The sequence below is a fragment of the Gallus gallus genome, chromosome 14 (assembly GCF_016699485.2).
Source record: "Gallus gallus isolate bGalGal1 chromosome 14, bGalGal1.mat.broiler.GRCg7b, whole genome shotgun sequence".
In the NCBI taxonomy this organism is placed as follows: Eukaryota; Metazoa; Chordata; class Aves; order Galliformes; family Phasianidae; genus Gallus; species Gallus gallus.
The window spans coordinates 4373507-4391280 of NC_052545.1; the positions used below are offsets into that span (position 1 = coordinate 4373507).

The 17774-nt window shown below is 53.1% G+C and overlaps 3 protein-coding genes and 1 long non-coding RNA gene across 9 annotated transcripts in view; 2 read left to right on the forward strand and 2 right to left on the reverse strand.

Annotated features, from left to right (window-relative positions):
- Window positions 1-1994, reverse strand: part of LOC107054608 — a 37508-nt gene extending 35514 nt beyond the window's left edge. For both annotated transcript variants that reach the window (XR_005839785.2, XR_005839784.2), the window contains exon 1: window positions 1776-1994. This is a non-coding gene — a long non-coding RNA (uncharacterized LOC107054608). The remainder of the gene's footprint in view (window positions 1-1775) is intronic.
- ARPC1B (actin related protein 2/3 complex subunit 1B) lies at window positions 249-5910 on the forward strand. The gene is made up of 10 exons (NM_001030632.2): window positions 249-383; window positions 2398-2507; window positions 3136-3240; window positions 3603-3825; window positions 4243-4350; window positions 4444-4650; window positions 4937-5012; window positions 5085-5281; window positions 5364-5454; window positions 5635-5910. Exons 2-10 carry the CDS (start codon window positions 2444-2446, stop codon window positions 5671-5673), a joined length of 1110 nt encoding a protein of 369 aa, NP_001025803.1. The 5' UTR covers window positions 249-383; window positions 2398-2443; the 3' UTR covers window positions 5674-5910.
- A 13-nt stretch (window positions 5911-5923) lies between these two features.
- PDAP1 (PDGFA associated protein 1) lies at window positions 5924-15011 on the reverse strand. Its single transcript, XM_414797.8, has 6 exons — window positions 14946-15011; window positions 11714-11805; window positions 9707-9811; window positions 9192-9313; window positions 8274-8425; window positions 5924-7579 (listed from the first exon to the last, which is right to left on the reverse strand). The coding sequence occupies exons 1-6, from the start codon at window positions 14956-14958 to the stop codon at window positions 7521-7523; spliced, it is 543 nt and encodes a 180-aa protein (XP_414797.1). The 5' UTR covers window positions 14959-15011; the 3' UTR covers window positions 5924-7520.
- Window positions 15012-15043: 32 nt separating this feature from the next.
- On the forward strand, window positions 15044-17410 carry BUD31 (BUD31 homolog). 5 transcript variants are annotated; one of them, XM_414798.8, is made up of 5 exons: window positions 15044-15204; window positions 15694-15839; window positions 16265-16387; window positions 16624-16790; window positions 17155-17410. In XM_414798.8, the coding sequence occupies exons 2-5, from the start codon at window positions 15746-15748 to the stop codon at window positions 17203-17205; spliced, it is 435 nt and encodes a 144-aa protein (XP_414798.1). In that variant the 5' UTR covers window positions 15044-15204; window positions 15694-15745; the 3' UTR covers window positions 17206-17410. The 5 variants fall into 5 exon arrangements, with proteins under 5 accessions (XP_414798.1, XP_015149864.1, XP_001233146.1 ...); XM_015294378.3 differs by lacking the exon at window positions 15044-15204 and adding an exon at window positions 15303-15574; XM_001233145.7 differs by lacking the exon at window positions 15044-15204 and adding an exon at window positions 15303-15569.
- The last annotated feature ends 364 nt before the right edge of the window (window positions 17411-17774 follow it).

Consider the following 17774-nt stretch of genomic DNA (forward strand, 5'->3'; position numbering starts at 1 on the left):
AAGGAGGGACGCACGGGGTGAGCGTGGGCTCAGCGGGATGCGGAACCAGCAGGCATCCCCGCTCGGCTGCGGGCACAGCGGGGTCCCACGGCCACGGAGGCGGTGCTGCCCCACGGATGGGCCCCACTTCGTTGGTGCTTCCCGGCGCTGGGGAGGCCTGCTGCTGGCAGCACACGAGGGCAGGGCGGCTGCAGAGCTGCTCTGCGCTCCCCCAACGCCCACGTAAGGAAGTGGTTGCATTTCTCAGAGAGGAAAAGGGAAGTGGAGCTGCCTCGGCGGGGCGGCCAGCAACTCTCACCGCTCACTGCGCTCTGCCCGGGCTTGGCTGTTCGTGTCGACTGCCCAGAGTCCACGAACTGCCCTGCCCTGCTCTGCTCTGAGAGGTAAGGAGTGCGAGAGAGGGCTGTGGGGCACTCACCTCCCCGCTGCCAAAAGCTGGGAAAGGGGGGAATCCTGGAAAGGGGATGGGGTTTGGGATGGAGGTGGGTTTGCCGCTCGTGGCTTTGTTGCTGTGTTTGGGGCGCTCATTTGCCCGGTTGGGTGTTACTCTCACGGCCCTGGGGCTGGAGAGCTGCAGGCAGTGCCCGGGGCTGTGGTGCCCATGGAGCTGGAGCTGAGGGCCCTCTCCTCGGGGCACCGCCCCGTATGAGGAAGAGGTCAGGGCTGCCCCGTGCTCTTAGGGGTGGCGATGCCTTCCTAAGGGCTGCATTGGCTCCAGGGGCACCCGCACCAACACAGGGGTGCAGTGGGGATGGGTGTCCCCTGCAGCAGGCTGCTGACAGCCCGCAGCACCAGGGCGAGGAGGAGGGCACGCCGGGCTCTGTGCTTCGGCCTCAGGACTCAGCAGTGGATGGGGGCTTTGGGGTGACGGGGATGTCCGGGGGGTCTCCGCTCTGAAGGCTGCACAGAAGGCACAGCACAACCGAACCCAGCGCTGCTCCCAGCGCGCAGCTGTGGCCGCTCGGCCCCCGCCTGGGTTTGGTTATGTCCACGGAGCTCCCGTGGCTCTGAGCTCAGGGCTGCCGGTGGAGATGAGCAATCGGCCCCACTCCCACCTACTCCTCCCAAACCCCTCTCCCTCCTTTCAGACCCTCAGCTCGGGGGCGGGGGCCGAGCGGGGCCGCGATGCTCTCTCCCTGCAGCGCTGTGCCCGGGGCAGCAGAGCGGCGTCGGGGCTGCCGGCAGACAGGAACGGAGCGCGCAGTGCTGACCGCTCCCCTCGCAGCCAAAAAAAGTTCTTTTTTTCTGTTGTTTGTACCGAGCGCTTCCGCTCCCGCTTTGACGGCTGCGGCGGAGCCCTTCCCCGCGGGGTGGGGGTGAGCGCGAAGCGTGGGGAGGGAAAGCAAACGGCTCCCAGCACCCAACCCGACCCCAAAAAGCACCGCCGCTGCCCCACGGGCGCATTTCACGGCCCAGAACCGTCTGTGCAGGAGATCGATGCCGCTCACCCCCGTGGCGGCCGCAGCGGTACCGCGGCGCACATCGTTCCGCTCCACATCCCCGCACTGCGTCCCCGCGCATCGATTTTACCCCGCGCTGCCCAATCGTAGGGTCACAGCGTGCTGGGCTCGGTGGGGACCTCAAAGCCCTCCCAGCCCCACCCCCGGCCATGAGCTGCTTGCCCCCCACCAGCATAGGCTGCCCGGGACGCTCAATCCCCGCCTCCCCCAGCCCCACACCCGCAGGGCTGTGCTGGGCACCCGCTCCCTTTCCAGCTCCGCGGTGCCGCCCCGTCCCGCAGCGCGCTGGCAGCAGCAGGGGAAGGGATTACTCACGGATGGGATGGAGGCGTCTCCGCCGCGAGGCTTTGGCTCTTCCTAAATGAGAGCTGGGAAGGAGCGAGCCCTGAGCGCCTCCGGCCCCGCGGGGTTTGTAGGGACAGCTGGAGGGAGGGGATGTGCCCTCGGGGGTGCGATGGGTGGTGGTGGCAGCGGGGTTCCGGGACACCCACCCAGGGCCGCGGTGTCGACGTGGGTAGGAAGTCCCTGGAAGCCGTCCCACGGCAGCTTCCTGCATCGAGGTGTTATCGGTGCACTCACAGCTTCCTCCTGCCTCTCCCTGTGCCAGGGCTGGGGGGAGCAGGGTGGGCACGGATTGATGCTCTTGGGATGTGGCACCCATTGGGATGTGGCACCCATTGGGATGTGGCACCATCGGGATGTGGCACCCATTGGGATGTGGCACCATCGGGATGTGGCACACAGCTGTTGGATGCTGAGTGTGGGGTGCCTGGCCCTGAGACAGCACCGTCCCCTCCAACACCTCACCCCAAATCTGAGTTCTTGGGGACAGCCATCAGCCTCACTGGGGCGCACTCGGAGCTCGGAGCCCCCAGGGATACCAACAAGGGGTTTGTGGAGATGGAAAAGGGGTTCCCCACTGGGTTTGTCCCCACAGCCACGTGTCCCAGCAACGTTCTCATCCCGCTGTCGGCCCGCACGCCATGGCCTACCACAGCTTCCTGCTGGAGCCCATCAGCTGCCATGCCTGGAATAAGGACCGGACCCGTAAGTATCCGAGCCCCAAACCCCTACGGACAGCCCAAAGCACTGACAGCACAATGTTGGGGGTGGGCATCGCATCCCTGCCAGGACCGAAGGTCCCCACTGCAGCGATGCCCCCTGCATGGGGCAGGTCCTGCCATGGGGCTGAGTCCTGGGCAGTGGGTGCTGTCCTGCAGGTGGGTTTTGGGGTCAGCATAGGATACGTTCCACTTCCTTGCTCGCACCCCCTCGGTCCCACTGCAGGGGAGGGAGTGGAGCAGAGCCGGTGATTCATGGCCAATGGCATTTCCCGGCCACGCGTGGGGGATGTGGGAGAGAACAAAAAGGGCTTTCTGCGATGGGGCCGCTGTGCAGGATGGGGCCAGCGGGCGCCAAACACCCACAGCCATCCCAGCCCGTCCCTCCCAGCAGAACCCTGGGACTGGGGCACAGGGGATGCTGAGCTGTGGGGCTTGGGGGAGGTGCTCCCTTTCCCCCCAGCACAGTTTGCAGCAGAGCCCAGTGCTGGGGCAGGACCCTTCTGTGCCACCGGGGCCCTGGGCATGGGAAGGGCTGTGTGGGTGACAGGGATGAATCGAGCCTGGGCTGACCCTGCATGTGTGGGGTCATCAGAACTGCTTTCACCCCATAGAGATCGCGCTCTGCCCCAATAACCACGAGGTGCACATCTACCGCAAGGATGGGGCCAAGTGGAGCAAGGTGCACGAGCTGAAGGAGCACAACGGGCAGGTGACAGGTGAGTGCCTGGGGATGGGTGGGGACGTAGGTGGCTGTGCCCCGAGGTCGGTCCCAACCCCATTGGGTGACACTGGCGGCCTCGGGACAGGGGTTGTGGAGGAGAGAGTGGGTGTCCAGTGCTGCTGGTCCCAATTCAGTGTGTCAGGAGGCACCCAGGTATGGGATGGGATGAGATGGGAAATGGCGAGAGGGATGGGATGAGAAGGTTGTAGAAGGGTTGGGACTAATTGGATTGGGCGAAGGACACAGGGACAGAGAGCAGCCACATCTCCACCTTTAGATGGCCTCCATCCCCTCGTGCCCTTTCCCCATCCACACGGCTCCCCCCACATCACTGCCCCCCCCCCCCCGACCTTGCAGGCATTGACTGGGCTCCTGAGAGCAACCGGCTGGTGACGTGCGGGACCGACCGCAACGCCTATGTCTGGACCCTGAAGGGCAACGTCTGGAAACCCACCCTGGTCATCCTGAGGATCAACCGGGCTGCCCGCTGTGTTAAGTGGTCCCCCAAGGAGAACAAGTTTGCTGTGGGCAGCGGCTCCCGGCTCATCTCCATCTGCTACTTCGAGCAGGAGAATGACTGGTGAGCGGCCTTGAGACCACCGTCCTGCACTGGGGGGGATGGATAGAGGGGAAGAAGGTGTATGGAGGGGAGATGGGTGTAGGGGAGGTGGACGGATGGATGGATGGGGAGGTGGAGGTGGGGGAGAGGGATGGAGGGGGGATGGATGGATGGATGATGAACTGGAGGTAGAGGTGAGATAGAGGAGTCAGAGAGGAGATGGAGGAAGAGGCAGAGGAGGAGCCTGATGGAGAGGTGGAGAGAGGTGCTGCAGGACCTAACAGCTGGGGACACAGTGCTGTCCCCATGGCCCGGCTGCTGACACAGGCTGGTAGCCAAGGGCAGTTCCTTGGGGCCCCAACCACCCCCAGACAGCGGTCTGAGAGCCACGGAGTGTGCCCGGGGGCTTTAGGGGTACCAACACCGCTCTCCCTGCAGGTGGGTGTGCAAGCACATCAAGAAGCCCATCCGCTCCACAGTGCTCAGCCTGGACTGGCATCCCAACAATGTGCTGCTGGCCGCCGGCTCCTGCGACTTCAAGTGTCGGTGAGAGGAAAAGGGGGGACCCCAGGGATAACACAGGGCTGTACGGGGCGAGCAGGGATGGAGCTCGCTCCATGGCGGTCTCCTCCCTCCCAGGATCTTCTCAGCGTACATCAAAGAGGTGGAGGAGCGGCCCAGCCCCACGCCTTGGGGCTCCAAGATGCCCTTCGGGGAGCTGATGTTTGAGTCAAGCAGCAGCTGCGGGTGGGTGCACAGCATCTGCTTCTCAGCCAGCGGCAACCGCGTGGCCTGGGTGAGCCACGACAGCACCCTCTGCCTCGCCGATGCCAACAAGAAGATGGCGTAAGCAGGGCTGGGGCTGCAGGGGGATTTGGGGGGGAACCTGGGGAAGTTTTGGGATGGGGTGGGCTACGCAGTGATTTGTGGCTGCCCAGGGCTGGGAGGGCGGCCGCTTTTCCGTGGCCTGGATGGTCCCCAGAACGATGCAGGGGTGGAGCTGGCGTGGAGCTGGGTGCAGGAGGAGGCGCAGCCTCTCCTTGCGGCATCACGGCCCCACTCCCACGTCATGAGCTGTGCCGGGCTCAGAAGGGCCTCAGCTCACCGCTCACGCTTTGTCCCTCCCTTTCAGCGTTGCCTCCCTGTGCACTGAGACCCTTCCTCTCCTGGCCGTCACCTTCATCACCGAGAGCAGCCTGGTGGCCGCGGTGAGTTGGGCTGGGCTGAAGGGTGGGCTCCACACTGCGTGATTCTGAACAGGACCACCACTTCCCCCCCAGGGCCACGACTGCTACCCGATGCTGTTCACCTACGAGGAGGGCCCGGGCACCCTGAGCTTTGGGGGGAAGCTGGATGTCCCCAAGCAGAGCTCCCAGCGTGGCCTCACTGCCCGCGAGCGCTTCCAGAACCTGGATAAGAAGGCGAGCTCCGACACGGCCAACGCTGCGCTGGACACAGTGCACAAGAACAGCATCAGGTGCTAACGGGGTGTCTGTGGGGGGTGGGGGGGGTGGAGGGTCCGGGGCTGCAGTCTGACCTCCCACCCCTGTGCTCCACAGCCAGATCTCCGTGCTGGTGGGAGGCAAAGCCAACTGCTCGCAGTTCTGCACCACGGGGATGGACGGTGGCATGAGCATCTGGGACGTCAAGGTGAGGCCCCCCCGAGCCCTCCGACCGCATCAGCCCCTCTTTAGCCCCAGCTCTAAGCGTAATCAGTGCCCCCAGCAATGCTCGTCCTGCCCTGGGATCCTCCATTCTGGGGTCTGCACTGCTCCACTCACCTTGGGAAGTAAAAAAGCAGTTGGTGAACCACCTCTCTTTCTGTTTCAGAGCCTGGAGTCAGCACTGAAGGATCTCAGAATCAAATGAAGGACACAGCCAGGAGTTCCCAGCCGCGGCTGCCCCTGCTCTGCTGCTCCACTGCTGCACTCCTTCTGCCCCGTGCTCCCGGCTGCCAGCCAGCCCTGGGCTGCTCTAACACAGAGATAAAGGTGGTTGTTGGTTTGGTTTTGTTTTTTTTTTACTATTTTTGTTACCATCCTAACCTATGCTGGTCATACATCGCTTTATGAATTCAATAATAAAGTAGAGATTTTCCCTTGTAAATTCAATGCTTCTCTTCTTTTTTAAAGCATTTTAATGTGAATACATGTGATTACAGCATGTTGCAGGGTTTTAATTGCATGTGCTCAGCTTAACACAGCTCCTGGCAGCGCTCCTCCATGCAGAGCAGCCCTTACACTGACCACAGCCCCAGGAGGGATCCTTGCTGGCAGCACTGGGACGCTGATGTTTGAGTCACTCCGTGATTCTGAGCTCTGGTCTCTCCTCCCATAATGGAGCTGCATTCTACTGGGAAAAGATTTCTTTGTGTGACCCACCCCTGAACCAGCCCCTTTCTCCCTCCCCTCCAGGTGTCGCCCCAGCCGCCTCCCTTTGCTCCAAGGCCCACCCCAAATTTCCACCTGATCCTCTCTGACTCCACCTCAGTTCTTGATGAGGCTGAGTATTGCTGGTGCCCCACCACAGGGCAGCAGATTGAAGCATCCCCTGCCAGCCCCATGCTGTGGCACAGCCCAGCTGAAAGGGCAGCAGCACAGGGATGGCCTTCTGACACACTGACTGAGCTCAACAGCAGCCTGAAGGCAATTGCTTTCTCCTCTCTGCTAACCAGATTGTGCAAGATGTCCATCAGAGAAGAGCAGGAAAAGCTTTTTGCCTTCGGGCTGCAGCTGCTGATAGGGCTCCTGAACCCTGAGCCAAACTCAACATCATTAACAGCAGAGAGAAGCAGCAAGGCAGCAGACACAGCAATCACTGCAACACCACACTGCTGCTGCACTGTGCATTGTAGCAGTTCACTTACACGAGGACATGGCAGTTCTGATAATTTACATTTTAATCAGCCAAATATACAAGTTTTGTTGTTTTTCCTTTTCTTTTTTCCTTTTTTTTTTTTTTAACTTCATCGAGGTGGGTTTGTTTTGGTTTGTTTTTTTTTTCCATCTGGGTCCAATACAATTCATGATGTCTTTTTTTCCTTTAAACAAAGGATGATGTGGTTAAAAACTGGCACTATCCCTAATCAGGTGAAGAAAAAAGAAAATAATGAAGAGGAGGGAAAAGGGGGAGACTGGCTGTGAGAAAGGAGGGGTGAAAATGGGAAGGAACAGAACACTCCAGATGTCCATGAAGTCAGGCTCCCAGATTACACTGCAACACCCTGCAGTAAAAGTTTAAGGGCTGTCTGCCCAAAAGAATCCCACACATACGTTATCCTTTGGGTTTTCATGAGCAAGTCAAAGTTCCCCACCCCGTGTGTCCCGCCCCACAATGACCCCACAATCTATTTTCTTGCAATCTAATATTTGAAGCATCTCCCCTCCCACACAGCTCCCTCCCCCCCGCCCCCCCTCCTCCCCCCCCCATCTATGAGTTCTTAAACCTAAAAACAGCAAAAACATTCAGGTTTTCAAACTGTTACAGAGAATTGCTGTTCAGCACAGTTTTGCACCGAGGATAGCAGCTGCCCCTAACCCCAAATGGAAATTGTGCCAGGATGAAGACAAAACACGTTGTCAGTGTCTCTTGGAGGTGAAGGTGACTTCGATGCCGCAGTACACCCTACGTGGCATCTATGGTATGCAACACGACAGAGTTCCTGGCAGGCACCAGGCACGGTTCCCTGGCGTTTCCTCCTCTTGCATGTCCTGTGCTTACTTGTTAAGGGATAGTGACTGCAGTCTTTTACCTGCCATGGCCGCTTCATCTTTTGCTGGAGGAGGAAAAGAACAGAGGTGTCATCGTTTCACAGCGCACATCAGGGACTGCTGGTAGCCTAATAGCTGCAGAGATTGAAATCTTGCTACCTACACTCAAATAACCGAGGAGAAATTCTGACCCTCCCCACTAATCCCTGGTAGAGTCCCTCCAGGCTTCACAGGAGCAGCCCTCTTGACACCTTCCTTATGTTCTGTGCCTCTCTTCAGACTTCTGCAAATTACCCTGATTCTGCTCCATAAATTTCCCCGTGGAAGCCACTAAAAACACATTCATTAGAGTTCTGTCTCACATCTATCAGAGCCAAAGAGGAAATCCAGGCAGGGGAAGACTGCTGCAAATTCCCTGTGCAGTTTATATCCCTAGCACACAATGCAGATAAATCACACCCAGCACAAGGAACTCAATAAATCCCCAGATATGAGCAAGCATTGCCTGGGACGCTGAGCTTGCAGATACAGATGTCAGAACAGTTCCCCTCTCTCCCTGCCTTCTACTAGTTCAGACATCCTACAGCTTTATAGGAATGAAACAGCCAAGCCTGGCTTTGATGAGCAGAGTTGCATTGACACTCAGCAACACCCTGCAAGAGGTGAGGGATTACGGCATGTGATATCAGAAATCATGCCTCAAGGCAGTACAACCATTGCAAAAGAGAAGTAAGAGGATATGATTAATTACTCTCTAACCTTTTCTTTCTTCTTCTTTCTTCCTGGCAGCTTCTTCCCTTTGCTTCCGAATGATGGCTAGTCGGGCAAGATCTGCCTTGGCTTGCTCTGTTTTACCAGCTAGGTGCATTTTCATGTATCTTTCTTTCGCCTTTTGTTTCTCTATTTCCTCTCTGTTTGAGTGAAACACACCAGTTGTTAGAATATGCAGGGAAGCATGCAGGTACAGATGTACTCTATGGGAGGCTTTCTGTCTGGGATGGAAGGTGAGCGCAGAGACAGACTGCCTATCAAGGCTGTGGGACCCTGTCACCACCTTTCAAGCACAAGTTATACCTGTTGTGGGGTTTGATGAGAGATGGAGACAAGTAGAAGGATTTATACCTTCAGCTAAGTAAGAGCACTGATACACAATGAGGTCAAAGGAATTACCTCCAGACTGCACAGCACTATAACATTTTCTCCCCCAAAAGTACACCTCAAGGTATTTCTGCTGAGTCCTATCCCAAATAATCCATCTTAAACAACCTATTTCAAACAAGCAACCTTAGATTTTTCACTCTGAAACTCTTCATTGCTAAATTAAACTACAAGATTACACTTTTGCCTCTCATCTTATTCACCAGCTCAAACAAAATTGCACTATGACCTCAGGAACCTGGGAAATTGGTACCTGTCACTGGGGCACGTTCTGCAGCAGGATTAAAGCAGACCCAAGTGTGACCTCAGGTTAATGAATTTTAGTTACATCACATTTTTGGCATAAAACTTCAGGAAAGAAATGGACTACATTTGCTTTGCAGCAACAAACCTCACTCAGCACAACTGGCTGAGCTGCCTATCTTGGGGATGGACACAATGACAGACATAGAACAGACAACTCCAGTAAAGATTGTAAGGAAAGGCAGTCTGAATGGCAGTGAATCCTGCCTGACTCACCGCTCTCGTCGTGAGAGTTCCTTGGGTCCATCCAGGTCCAGCTGAGTTACTTTTTTGGTTGTCTGAATTACACGATTGGGATTCTCTATGTCTATCAACCCTTCCACTCCTTTGCGCTTTTGCTAAGATTCAAGAAGAAGAGGAAGGTTAAGAAGCTCCGTAATACCCAAAATTATCTTGCACTGGAACTTACCAGATACACTGCAACACACCCCAGAAGGAGTATTCAAAGTGTTTTCACTACCAAACAATAATCAAGATTTATACTATCAGCTATCTTCAGTCTCCTTTGAAATCTTCTCACCTTCGCATTTTACTTACAAAATACACAAATGATCACTTTGAGAACAAAATGCAGTCGAGTGAGTTTTTCTGGCTTCTAAAAATGGTTCTTCCATGAAATATTTACTACAAATGGCTCTTAAACAGAACTCTAATTCAAGAATACGCATCTATCTCCCACCCCAAGAATCCAGATAGTGAAAATACATTAAGTGTCCTGAGAATTATAATACCTGATAATCTTCATCATCTTCATCACTCTCATCTGAATCTAAAGACTTCTTGTCCTTTTTTGGGTCCCCTGTTGCTCCTTCACCTTCTTCTTGCTCTTCTTCTTCCTACAGAACCACGGGAAATGAGATACAACATGTCAATACAAAACCCAAATCCTACCTTGACTTTTAAATGAATCTTTATTTTGGAGGGGTGGCACACAGCTTTGAGAACATTGGTGCTCCAGATATGGCCCTTACACCAAGGGTGCCTTGCTCTTGCAGAACGAGAACTGCTTCTCAGCATAGTAAGCATCACCTGCCCCAGCAGATCTCCTCTAAACAACTCTGCTGTTCTCCCTATGGACCAGACTGGGAAAGTTTTTGTAAGACAGAAGAGGCACTTTGCTTTCCCCAGATGAAGAATCTCCAAGACAATTTTGGCCTGGGTTTCCAGTGAACAGCATCTCACGACCGGAATCTGCAGGGATGGAGCTTACAGATGCACTGGATAAAAAAATCCAGAGAAGAGCAAATTGCTAGCCACCAACCAAAAGAGTATTACCCAAAGAAGGCAGCCTCTTTAGCACAGCTTTTACTAAGCAGAATCTAGGAATTAATTTGTAAATCATTAGAAGATAAGATTAGAAGAACCAACAAGGGTGTGAATAGCTTGCTTTACCATTACCAAACATCCCTCAACAGAACAATTCTCAAAACAGATGAACTACAGGCAGAAGGAGCGATTCTGTAAAGCTTCCCCTAATGAAACTGGGCTAGATGTAACCATCATTACATGGTACAGATGACCACAAAGAAAACAGCAAGAAATCCTTCTCATAAAGCACTCTTCTGAGGCTTTTTTATTTGCAACAAGACAGACGCATCATGGGGGGTCCTGCAGAGAGCTGGTTCTGTTCTGTTTCCAGTTGGCATTTTTATTAATAACTTAGAAACAGAGAAGTTAGTGAACTTAAAGTCGTGAATGACACAGTACAAGCAGGAGCTGGAATCATTCTAGAAACAGGATGAGAATGATAAGTGACTTCTGTAACGGGAAAGATGGCATGAAACCAAGAAGATGCAATCAGAAAACAAACTAAGAGGAGCTATACTTTGGAAGAAGACATCAAAGTTGGAGTATCCGGCTAAGCAGCAAACCACACAATCATCTTCAGTTACAGCTGATCAAAACGTCCAAAAGGAGCCAGTGATATGGCTCCAAACTGCTTGAAAGACCAATCTTTTTCTGGGATTTACTCATCAGTATTTCCTATACGGGGTATAATTATCCTGTTGCTGTCAGTGCTGTGAGGTTTCAGCTGGAATAGTGTATTTGGGCTTAGGCAGCACTCTCAGAAAGTCACAGTAAAATAGCAGCAAGAGTGCCATCATAGCTGAGATAATTTGGCAACACAAGAGAGCAAGTTCTGCAAGAAGTAGTCATGCCTTCTCTAACACCAGTCCAGTAGCTGCAGGGGAAGGAGGACTATGATCCTGTGCTGGGGCACAGAAGTACACTAAAAGGAACTCAAGCCAGAAAATGCTATTACATCTTCCTACAAGAAAGAGCCGTAGGAGAAAACCATGTATACAGAAAGAAATCAGAGGAACGTAGGTAGGATTAGAAGAGAAAGAGAGCAAACATGGTAATTTCTGTGTATGAAAAGAAGTCAAGATGTGAGCCTCCTTTCTCCACAGCCAAGCTGCAGAACAGGAATAAAAAAAAAGTGAGCTTACACTGGAGAATGATGAATTATTGAGGGAAAGGATGCCTAGAGCTGCTGCGTGATTGTCTTCCTTATCCTGCAACCTTCATAGCACTGACTGCACGACCAACCTGGCTTCACTTCTGTGAGGAACTGGGCTGCACCACTCTTTGGGGTCTCCCCAGCCACAGTCATTCAGAATCCAGGCTGTAATCACTTACAGAATGATTAAGCTGACATTTCTCATGAACTGCAGATAAAGCATGCTCTACAAGACAGGACTTACAACTGTAAACACATAATCAAGGCAAATACATACCCTTGCCTTTTGTTTTTCTGCTTGGAGCTGTGCATCAATCTCTTCAGGACTTGTGTACTGTCTTGCTCGGCCTTTGTGGCCTCCTTTTCTACCTGCACCAACAGAAATAATTAAGAAAAATAAATAGTTTAGTGGTAAGTTTTCAGGAAGCTTAACTCCTCCTTCAGCACACATTCTAGATTTTTGATGCACATAAGACAGGCCAAAGGAGCTGCTCTGATAAAGAGACAAACAAAGACACGTGGAACTTTCCTGTCTCAGTGAAATACTCCAGGGATTTCGAATATATTACATAGAGAACAGGGATTATTATTTCATAGAAAGACGTTCAGAGAATCAATTCCTTCTTTTCACTTGGGTTGGATTTGGAGGCACTGGAGCTGAAGCAGCCCATCTACACACCACCTCAACTATGTGCAAGTTTGCCCTGCAGCGAGCAAGGCAGGAGGGGTTGCCCAGAGGGATTGCTAGCAAGCAGTTCTCAGCCCCAGCACTGCATTTCCAACACAGCAGGAATTGCAGCGTGCTCCTGTGGCAGCAGCTGTTACAGCCAGCTACCCTGACAAGCTCGCCTCCCCAGCCCCTCCCCTGCACTGAGGCTGTGCCAAGAGAAAAAAAATAGGAAGCCAATTGGACAAACGCTTTGAGAATGATAATGAGAACTGAGGAACTACTAAAAGGAGCCTCCATGTTATACTGCTTTATAAGGAAAAATGAAAACAAGCTCGAGAAATCAGGAAGAGGGGAGAGCCAGCTTAGCTGGTCAGACTGCCCAGCTAAGCTCTGCTCTCAACCCTATTACTGCTTCCTGCAAGTTGCTGCTCCATTTATGTTACAGCTCAAATACCTGCTGGCAAAAGCCAGCTGGAGAGCTCAGAGCACAACTGGTGCATGGACTGGCAGAGAACAAACAGCTCAGGTGAGGGAGCTCTGTTACTGCAGGTGCCTTCCTCTGCCCAACAGCAGGAAAGCCGCGTGCTCCCTGCTCTCCCTCCTGCAAGGGACAAGGAAACCTCACAGAGGTGCAGAAAGGGGAATAGGACACATGGGAGAGATCCATCATGGCCACACTGCTGCATCACAGTCACGCCTGGATGCGTTTGCTGCACTTGGAAGGACAGGATGGATCAGTGCAGGCTGCCTTGGCAGGCTTTAGAAATCCATCATTTCCTGACCATCTCTCTTAAGCTCAGCAAACTCTCATACATTGAGCTGGGTAAAAGCTGAGCCGCGGAATAAGTTCTCTCCAAACCCTACTACAAAGCCTTATAGACATCTCAAGATGTTTTCCTTGCAAGAAATGAGGAAAGGCAGAGAACAGAATTCTCTGTATTCAGTCTTGAAAGGTCGTGGGTGCTCAAACCCTAAATGCAACCGAATCTCTGCAGCAGCCCAACACTTATGTTTTCAGCTCGTCTGCTTCCAGCTACCCCACGTGGCACCGCCAACATGATGGGAACAAGAGCTGCCAGGAGACATTACATCACTGCCTGGCAAATGACATCACTCTAAAAGGAACAACAGTAAGGTACTGGACACGCAGCACCAGAAAAATCTAAATAAACTGAAGCAATGCTGTGCTACAAAGTTAACATGTGCCAGGCACTCTCCTTGCTTAGCAGAAAGGCTTTACACTGGGCTCAGAATTGAAGAACGCAGCAGTGTTATTCCTGTAAATATCCATGCAGCACAGAAAAGCAGCTCCAGAGAAATTATCTTAAAAACAAATGCTTGAAAAGAAAGAAGCTGAAGAATCAGCCCCTGCTCCAGGTAAGCTGAGCACGGGCCCTGTGTGTCTGCCAGTGCAGGTCTGTGCCCAGTTTCCCATTTATAAAACAGGGCTGATGATTCCCATTCTCCCCTGCCAAGTGCCATTTGAATACAATAATCCGTAGATTTTGACTGCAGTAAAAATGCCTGATGTCTCAGGCACGTGTGTTCTAATAAACGTCTCCAGTTTCAAACAGCACAGTGAGGAATTTTAATGGAAGACGATGGAACAACAGTGAAGGAACTGCATTCATTCTGAAGCAAAGTGTTCAAAAAATGAACAAAATAACCAGAAGTAATCCTGTAACAAAATGTATTACTAGCTGTCTAACCCTCCCCCCCCCCGATTTTATATTAAATTGACTGTAGAAGTCCACTTCTCTGCTATCACCAATATAATTACAATAACTCCTAATTTTTTGGGTGGGAAGAAGCACAGATCCCTCTTTTCCCAGGAAGAGAAAGGTTGGAAAGAATCACTTCGATGTCTACAATGAAACAGAGAGCAGAGGGAGCTCAGCTACATGGCGTTTACATACGGTAACCAGGGGTAAAACCCACCACAGCCATTTGCCTTCCCAAAAATACAGGAAAGCTTCAGATCCATCTCCTAAGACCGCGCAAATGAATGCAAAATAAAGAGCTTAAAGAAAATATGAATAGGGAAGCAGTTTTCATGGAACTAAAGCTTGGGAAATGCTAATGAAATAAATTGGCGAAAACTACAGAGAAGACGCTGAAGCCGGGCTTACATTCATGTGTGTGCTTGGGATTTCATAAACGCTCACCCAGGAGCCAATTATGCAGATGGTGCATCTAGAGAAGGTTCTGGGTGGATCCAGCTCAGACCTGACGGTGTCATTCCCTCATTACATCTCCTTAATCACAAGAACAAGTCGGTACCCGCTCCTCGGAGCCACAAGAAAGGAGCAGCGCTCGGAGCCCCCGCTGCCGGGCCCACCCCCCGCCCCGCTCCCGCTGCCTCGTGGGGCTGCTCCGGCCCGGCCGCTGCCGTGAGAGCGCCGGGCCGGGCGGGCTGCGGAGCCCCGGGGGCTCAGATAGAGCCCCAAAGCTCGGCCAGGCAACACAGGAGCTGCCTCTGCGTGGCTACAACGCGGGGAGCTCCGCACAAATCCCTCCTCGACAGAGCCCCGAAAGCCGGGCGGGGGAGCAGGACCCCCAGTAAGGTGGGGCGGGGGTGGGAGAGGAGAGACGGCCCCCAAGGCCCGAGCTGGGGGGCGGAGGACACCTCTGTTCCTCCCGACCACCCGCAGCCGATGTACCGAGGGACGAGGCCCCTCGAGAGGCAACGAGGATCGGTTCCGTGCCCCACGAGGTAACGAGGGGCGGGATCCTCCCCCGTCAGATAAGGAGGGCCGGGGCCCCCATCCTGAAGTAAGGAGGAACGCGCTCGCCCCCCGCCAGGTACCGAGCGCCGCGCCGCCCCCCGCCCGGCCCCCACCTCCTTTCGGCATCGCGGCGATGGCGGTTGCAGCAGCTGCAGCGAGGCCCCCCCCCGGCCCCAGCCACGACCCGGAAGCGGAAGCCGCCCCGCCCCCTGCCCTCGGCCCGCCCAGGCCTTGCCGTCCGCGAGGCCCCACCGCGGGCTTGCCAGCTGCTGCCGGCCCCGCCGCCCCTCCGCTCATCCACAGCGGGAAGCGAGGACGTCCTCCACCCGTCACTACCGTGTTCTCTGCTCTGTCCCTGCTGAGGAGGAGGAGGTGAGGGCCGCGGGGCGGGGAGGGTTTTTTTTTTCCCTCAGGCAGCACCGTGGTCACCTCAGCGGGGCGGGCAGGGCGCGCTGCCTGAGGCCCCGCGTGACGTCAGAGGCGGTGCGACGAGGGGGCTGCGGCGCTCGGAGGGTGAGCGGGGCCTGCGCCTTCCGACCCCTCCTCTCCTGTTCTTTTGCTGCCGGCACAGCCTGAGCCGCTCCGGGCCTTTCGGGAGGACTCTTTGGAGGCTGACGGCCGTCTGCCAGGGCCGGCTGGGGCTGGCGGAAGTTGAGGGGGATCTGTGGTGGGGCACGGTGGAGTGGGTGGTTCAGCGCTCGCTGCGGGGGCTCCCCCTGGCCTGAGGGCTGCGTTGGGTGAGGTTGGGCATCGATAAAGCTCGTTTTTACATCTGAGCAGAAAATGGTGAAGGGGCACGGAAATCTTAGGAGAGATGTCTCTAACAACTGTTTTCATTTCCTTTGTCCTGGTGTTTTCCAGGACTTTGAGGCATCCAGGTACCTCCTTGTAAAGCTCCTTCGTTTCCAAGGCAATGCCCAAAGTGAAGCGGAGCAGGAAGCCGCCCCCCGATGGCTGGGAGCTGATCGAGCCCACGCTGGATGAGCTGGATCAGAAGATGAGAGAAGGTACACAGCAGAGCTGGGTGCTGTCAGGGGTGGACACCTCAAAGGAGCTTTGGGACTTCTGTGAATATAAAGTGGCATTTGTTATATCTGTGCCTGCAGCAGTGGGGTACAGGTGCTCTGGGGCACTCCATGGCCAAGCTGACTGAAGCTCCTTGGCATGTGTGGATGGACTGGTAGTTCCTGTCCACACTGGTCTGACGAGCTGAGGCATAGACAAAATCACCTTCCATCCCAGGGGAGGTCACATCATCCTTGGCATTATTCTGTTTTCATTTCCTCATTCTTCTCACTGACATCCTGCTCTTAACTCCTTAATCTATTAAACTTAGGAACGTTCTTAGAACAGTTTATTCTAAAGTGACTCAGGGAGTAAAGTGGCAGCCTAGGAGAATTAGCTGGAACGTGATGTTTGTATTCCCTTCCAGCGGAGACTGAGCCTCATGAAGGGAAGAGGAAAGTGGAATCCCTTTGGCCTATCTTCAGAATTCACCATCAAAAAACACGTTACATCTTCGATCTCTTCTATAAAAGAAAAGCTATCAGCAGAGGTGAGAAAAACCAATTGGTTGGCACTGAATAAGGGAAAAACAGGACACAGCGAGATGTCTGCCTACAGAGGCACATGAACTGGGGTGCTGAAGAGAGGGATTAGCATTCTGGGTAGGGAGGGTGTAAGGAAGTGACATCTGTGCAGCTCTAACAGAGTCAGTACAGCTAGAAAATCCTTATACTGAGTCACCTTAACATCTAATGGGAGCCACTTGTGGTGTCTGCTCTTCTACAGAGCTTTATGAATACTGCATCAAGGAAGGGTACGCTGACAAAAACCTGATTGCAAAGTGGAAGAAACAGGGTTATGAGAACCTCTGCTGCCTGCGGTGCATCCAGACGCGGGACACCAACTTCGGAACCAACTGCATCTGTAGAGTGCCCAAAAGCAAACTGGAAGTGGTAAGAATTTTCAGCTTGTTCCTGCCCTTCTTTCTGGACCTTTGCAATAGCCACTCTAGCCTCACACAGGTCAGGGACAGCAGAGGAGGCGGTGTTTTTCTTTCTGGAAGCATCTTTGGCTCTAACACTTTCTACCTTTTGCTAGGAGTTAACATCTAGTTGCTTTTCAAGTAACTGTCAGCTTTGGCATGCAGTTGTTTACAGTTGTTAATGTACTGGAAACAACAACAAAAAAAACCTAGACTGTAGATTCCCCATGGAAGGGCTTCTTCCAAAAGGCAGCCTCTTCTTTGAGGTTTATGCCTGCTGACCTGCCTGCTCCCAATAGCTTGACTGAAATAGCCCTGTCATCTTTCTTTTCCAGGGGAGAATCATTGAATGCACTCACTGTGGATGCAGAGGCTGTTCTGGGTGAAACAGACAGACTACCTTTTGAACTCTGTATGATACCATCCAACACAATGGACTATGAGTGCAATTACAGCTACCTTCTGTGTGATTGGATACTTCTGTATTGCAATTAAAATGGCAAATTCACCTGGATCATACGTACAAAGGATGTAGTTTTCGAGTAGCTTTTTGTGTAGCCGCTTATTTTAAAATAAAGACTGCCTTCCTGAGAGAGTGGACCAATGTTTTGGCAAAACTGTACCCCTGCTGTGTTTGGTTTTTAAGGTGACTTTATCTCCCATCAGACATTCTATACGTTTAGCAAAATCCTATCAATTTTTTCCTCAAGTAAGGGAATTTAAAAGTTTATGGGGAAAGGAAGCAGTACAGTTCTGCAGCACGATCTCTTCTTTTGAGCAGTAAACTTCACTGGAATTCTCTACTAAGGTTTTTAGCTTTGAATTAGTGCAGAGATCTAGTTAGGAATGCCAGCAGTCTAGGGACTTGCAGGACACATTTAGATGTTCAAATACACATAAGAATGCAGGAAAGACAAAACTAGCACTGAACTAAACCACTGTTAAATTTGAATTT

What these genes read in the sequence shown, in the direction of transcription:
- ARPC1B (NM_001030632.2), top strand. Translation starts at nt 2,444, where the DNA reads ATGGCCTACCACAGCTTCCTGCTGGAGCCCATCAGCTGCCATGCCTGG. An exon ending in TCCTGCGACTTCAAGTGTCG is followed by an intron (nt 4,351 to 4,443) that starts GTGAGAGGAAAA and finishes CCTCCCTCCCAG; the next exon opens with GATCTTCTCAGCGTACATCA. An exon ending in TGAGCATCTGGGACGTCAAG is followed by an intron (nt 5,455 to 5,634) that starts GTGAGGCCCCCC and finishes TTTCTGTTTCAG; the next exon opens with AGCCTGGAGTCAGCACTGAA.
- BUD31 (XM_414798.8), top strand. Translation starts at nt 15,746, where the DNA reads ATGCCCAAAGTGAAGCGGAGCAGGAAGCCGCCCCCCGATGGCTGGGAG. An exon ending in GGATCAGAAGATGAGAGAAG is followed by an intron (nt 15,840 to 16,264) that starts GTACACAGCAGA and finishes ATTCCCTTCCAG; the next exon opens with CGGAGACTGAGCCTCATGAA. An exon ending in AAGAAAAGCTATCAGCAGAG is followed by an intron (nt 16,388 to 16,623) that starts GTGAGAAAAACC and finishes GCTCTTCTACAG; the next exon opens with AGCTTTATGAATACTGCATC.
- PDAP1 (XM_414797.8), bottom strand. An exon ending in AAGATGATGAAGATTATCAG is followed by an intron (nt 9,314 to 9,706) that starts GTATTATAATTC and finishes CTTGAATCTTAG; the next exon opens with CAAAAGCGCAAAGGAGTGGA. An exon ending in GAACTCTCACGACGAGAGCG is followed by an intron (nt 8,426 to 9,191) that starts GTGAGTCAGGCA and finishes TCACTCAAACAG; the next exon opens with AGAGGAAATAGAGAAACAAA.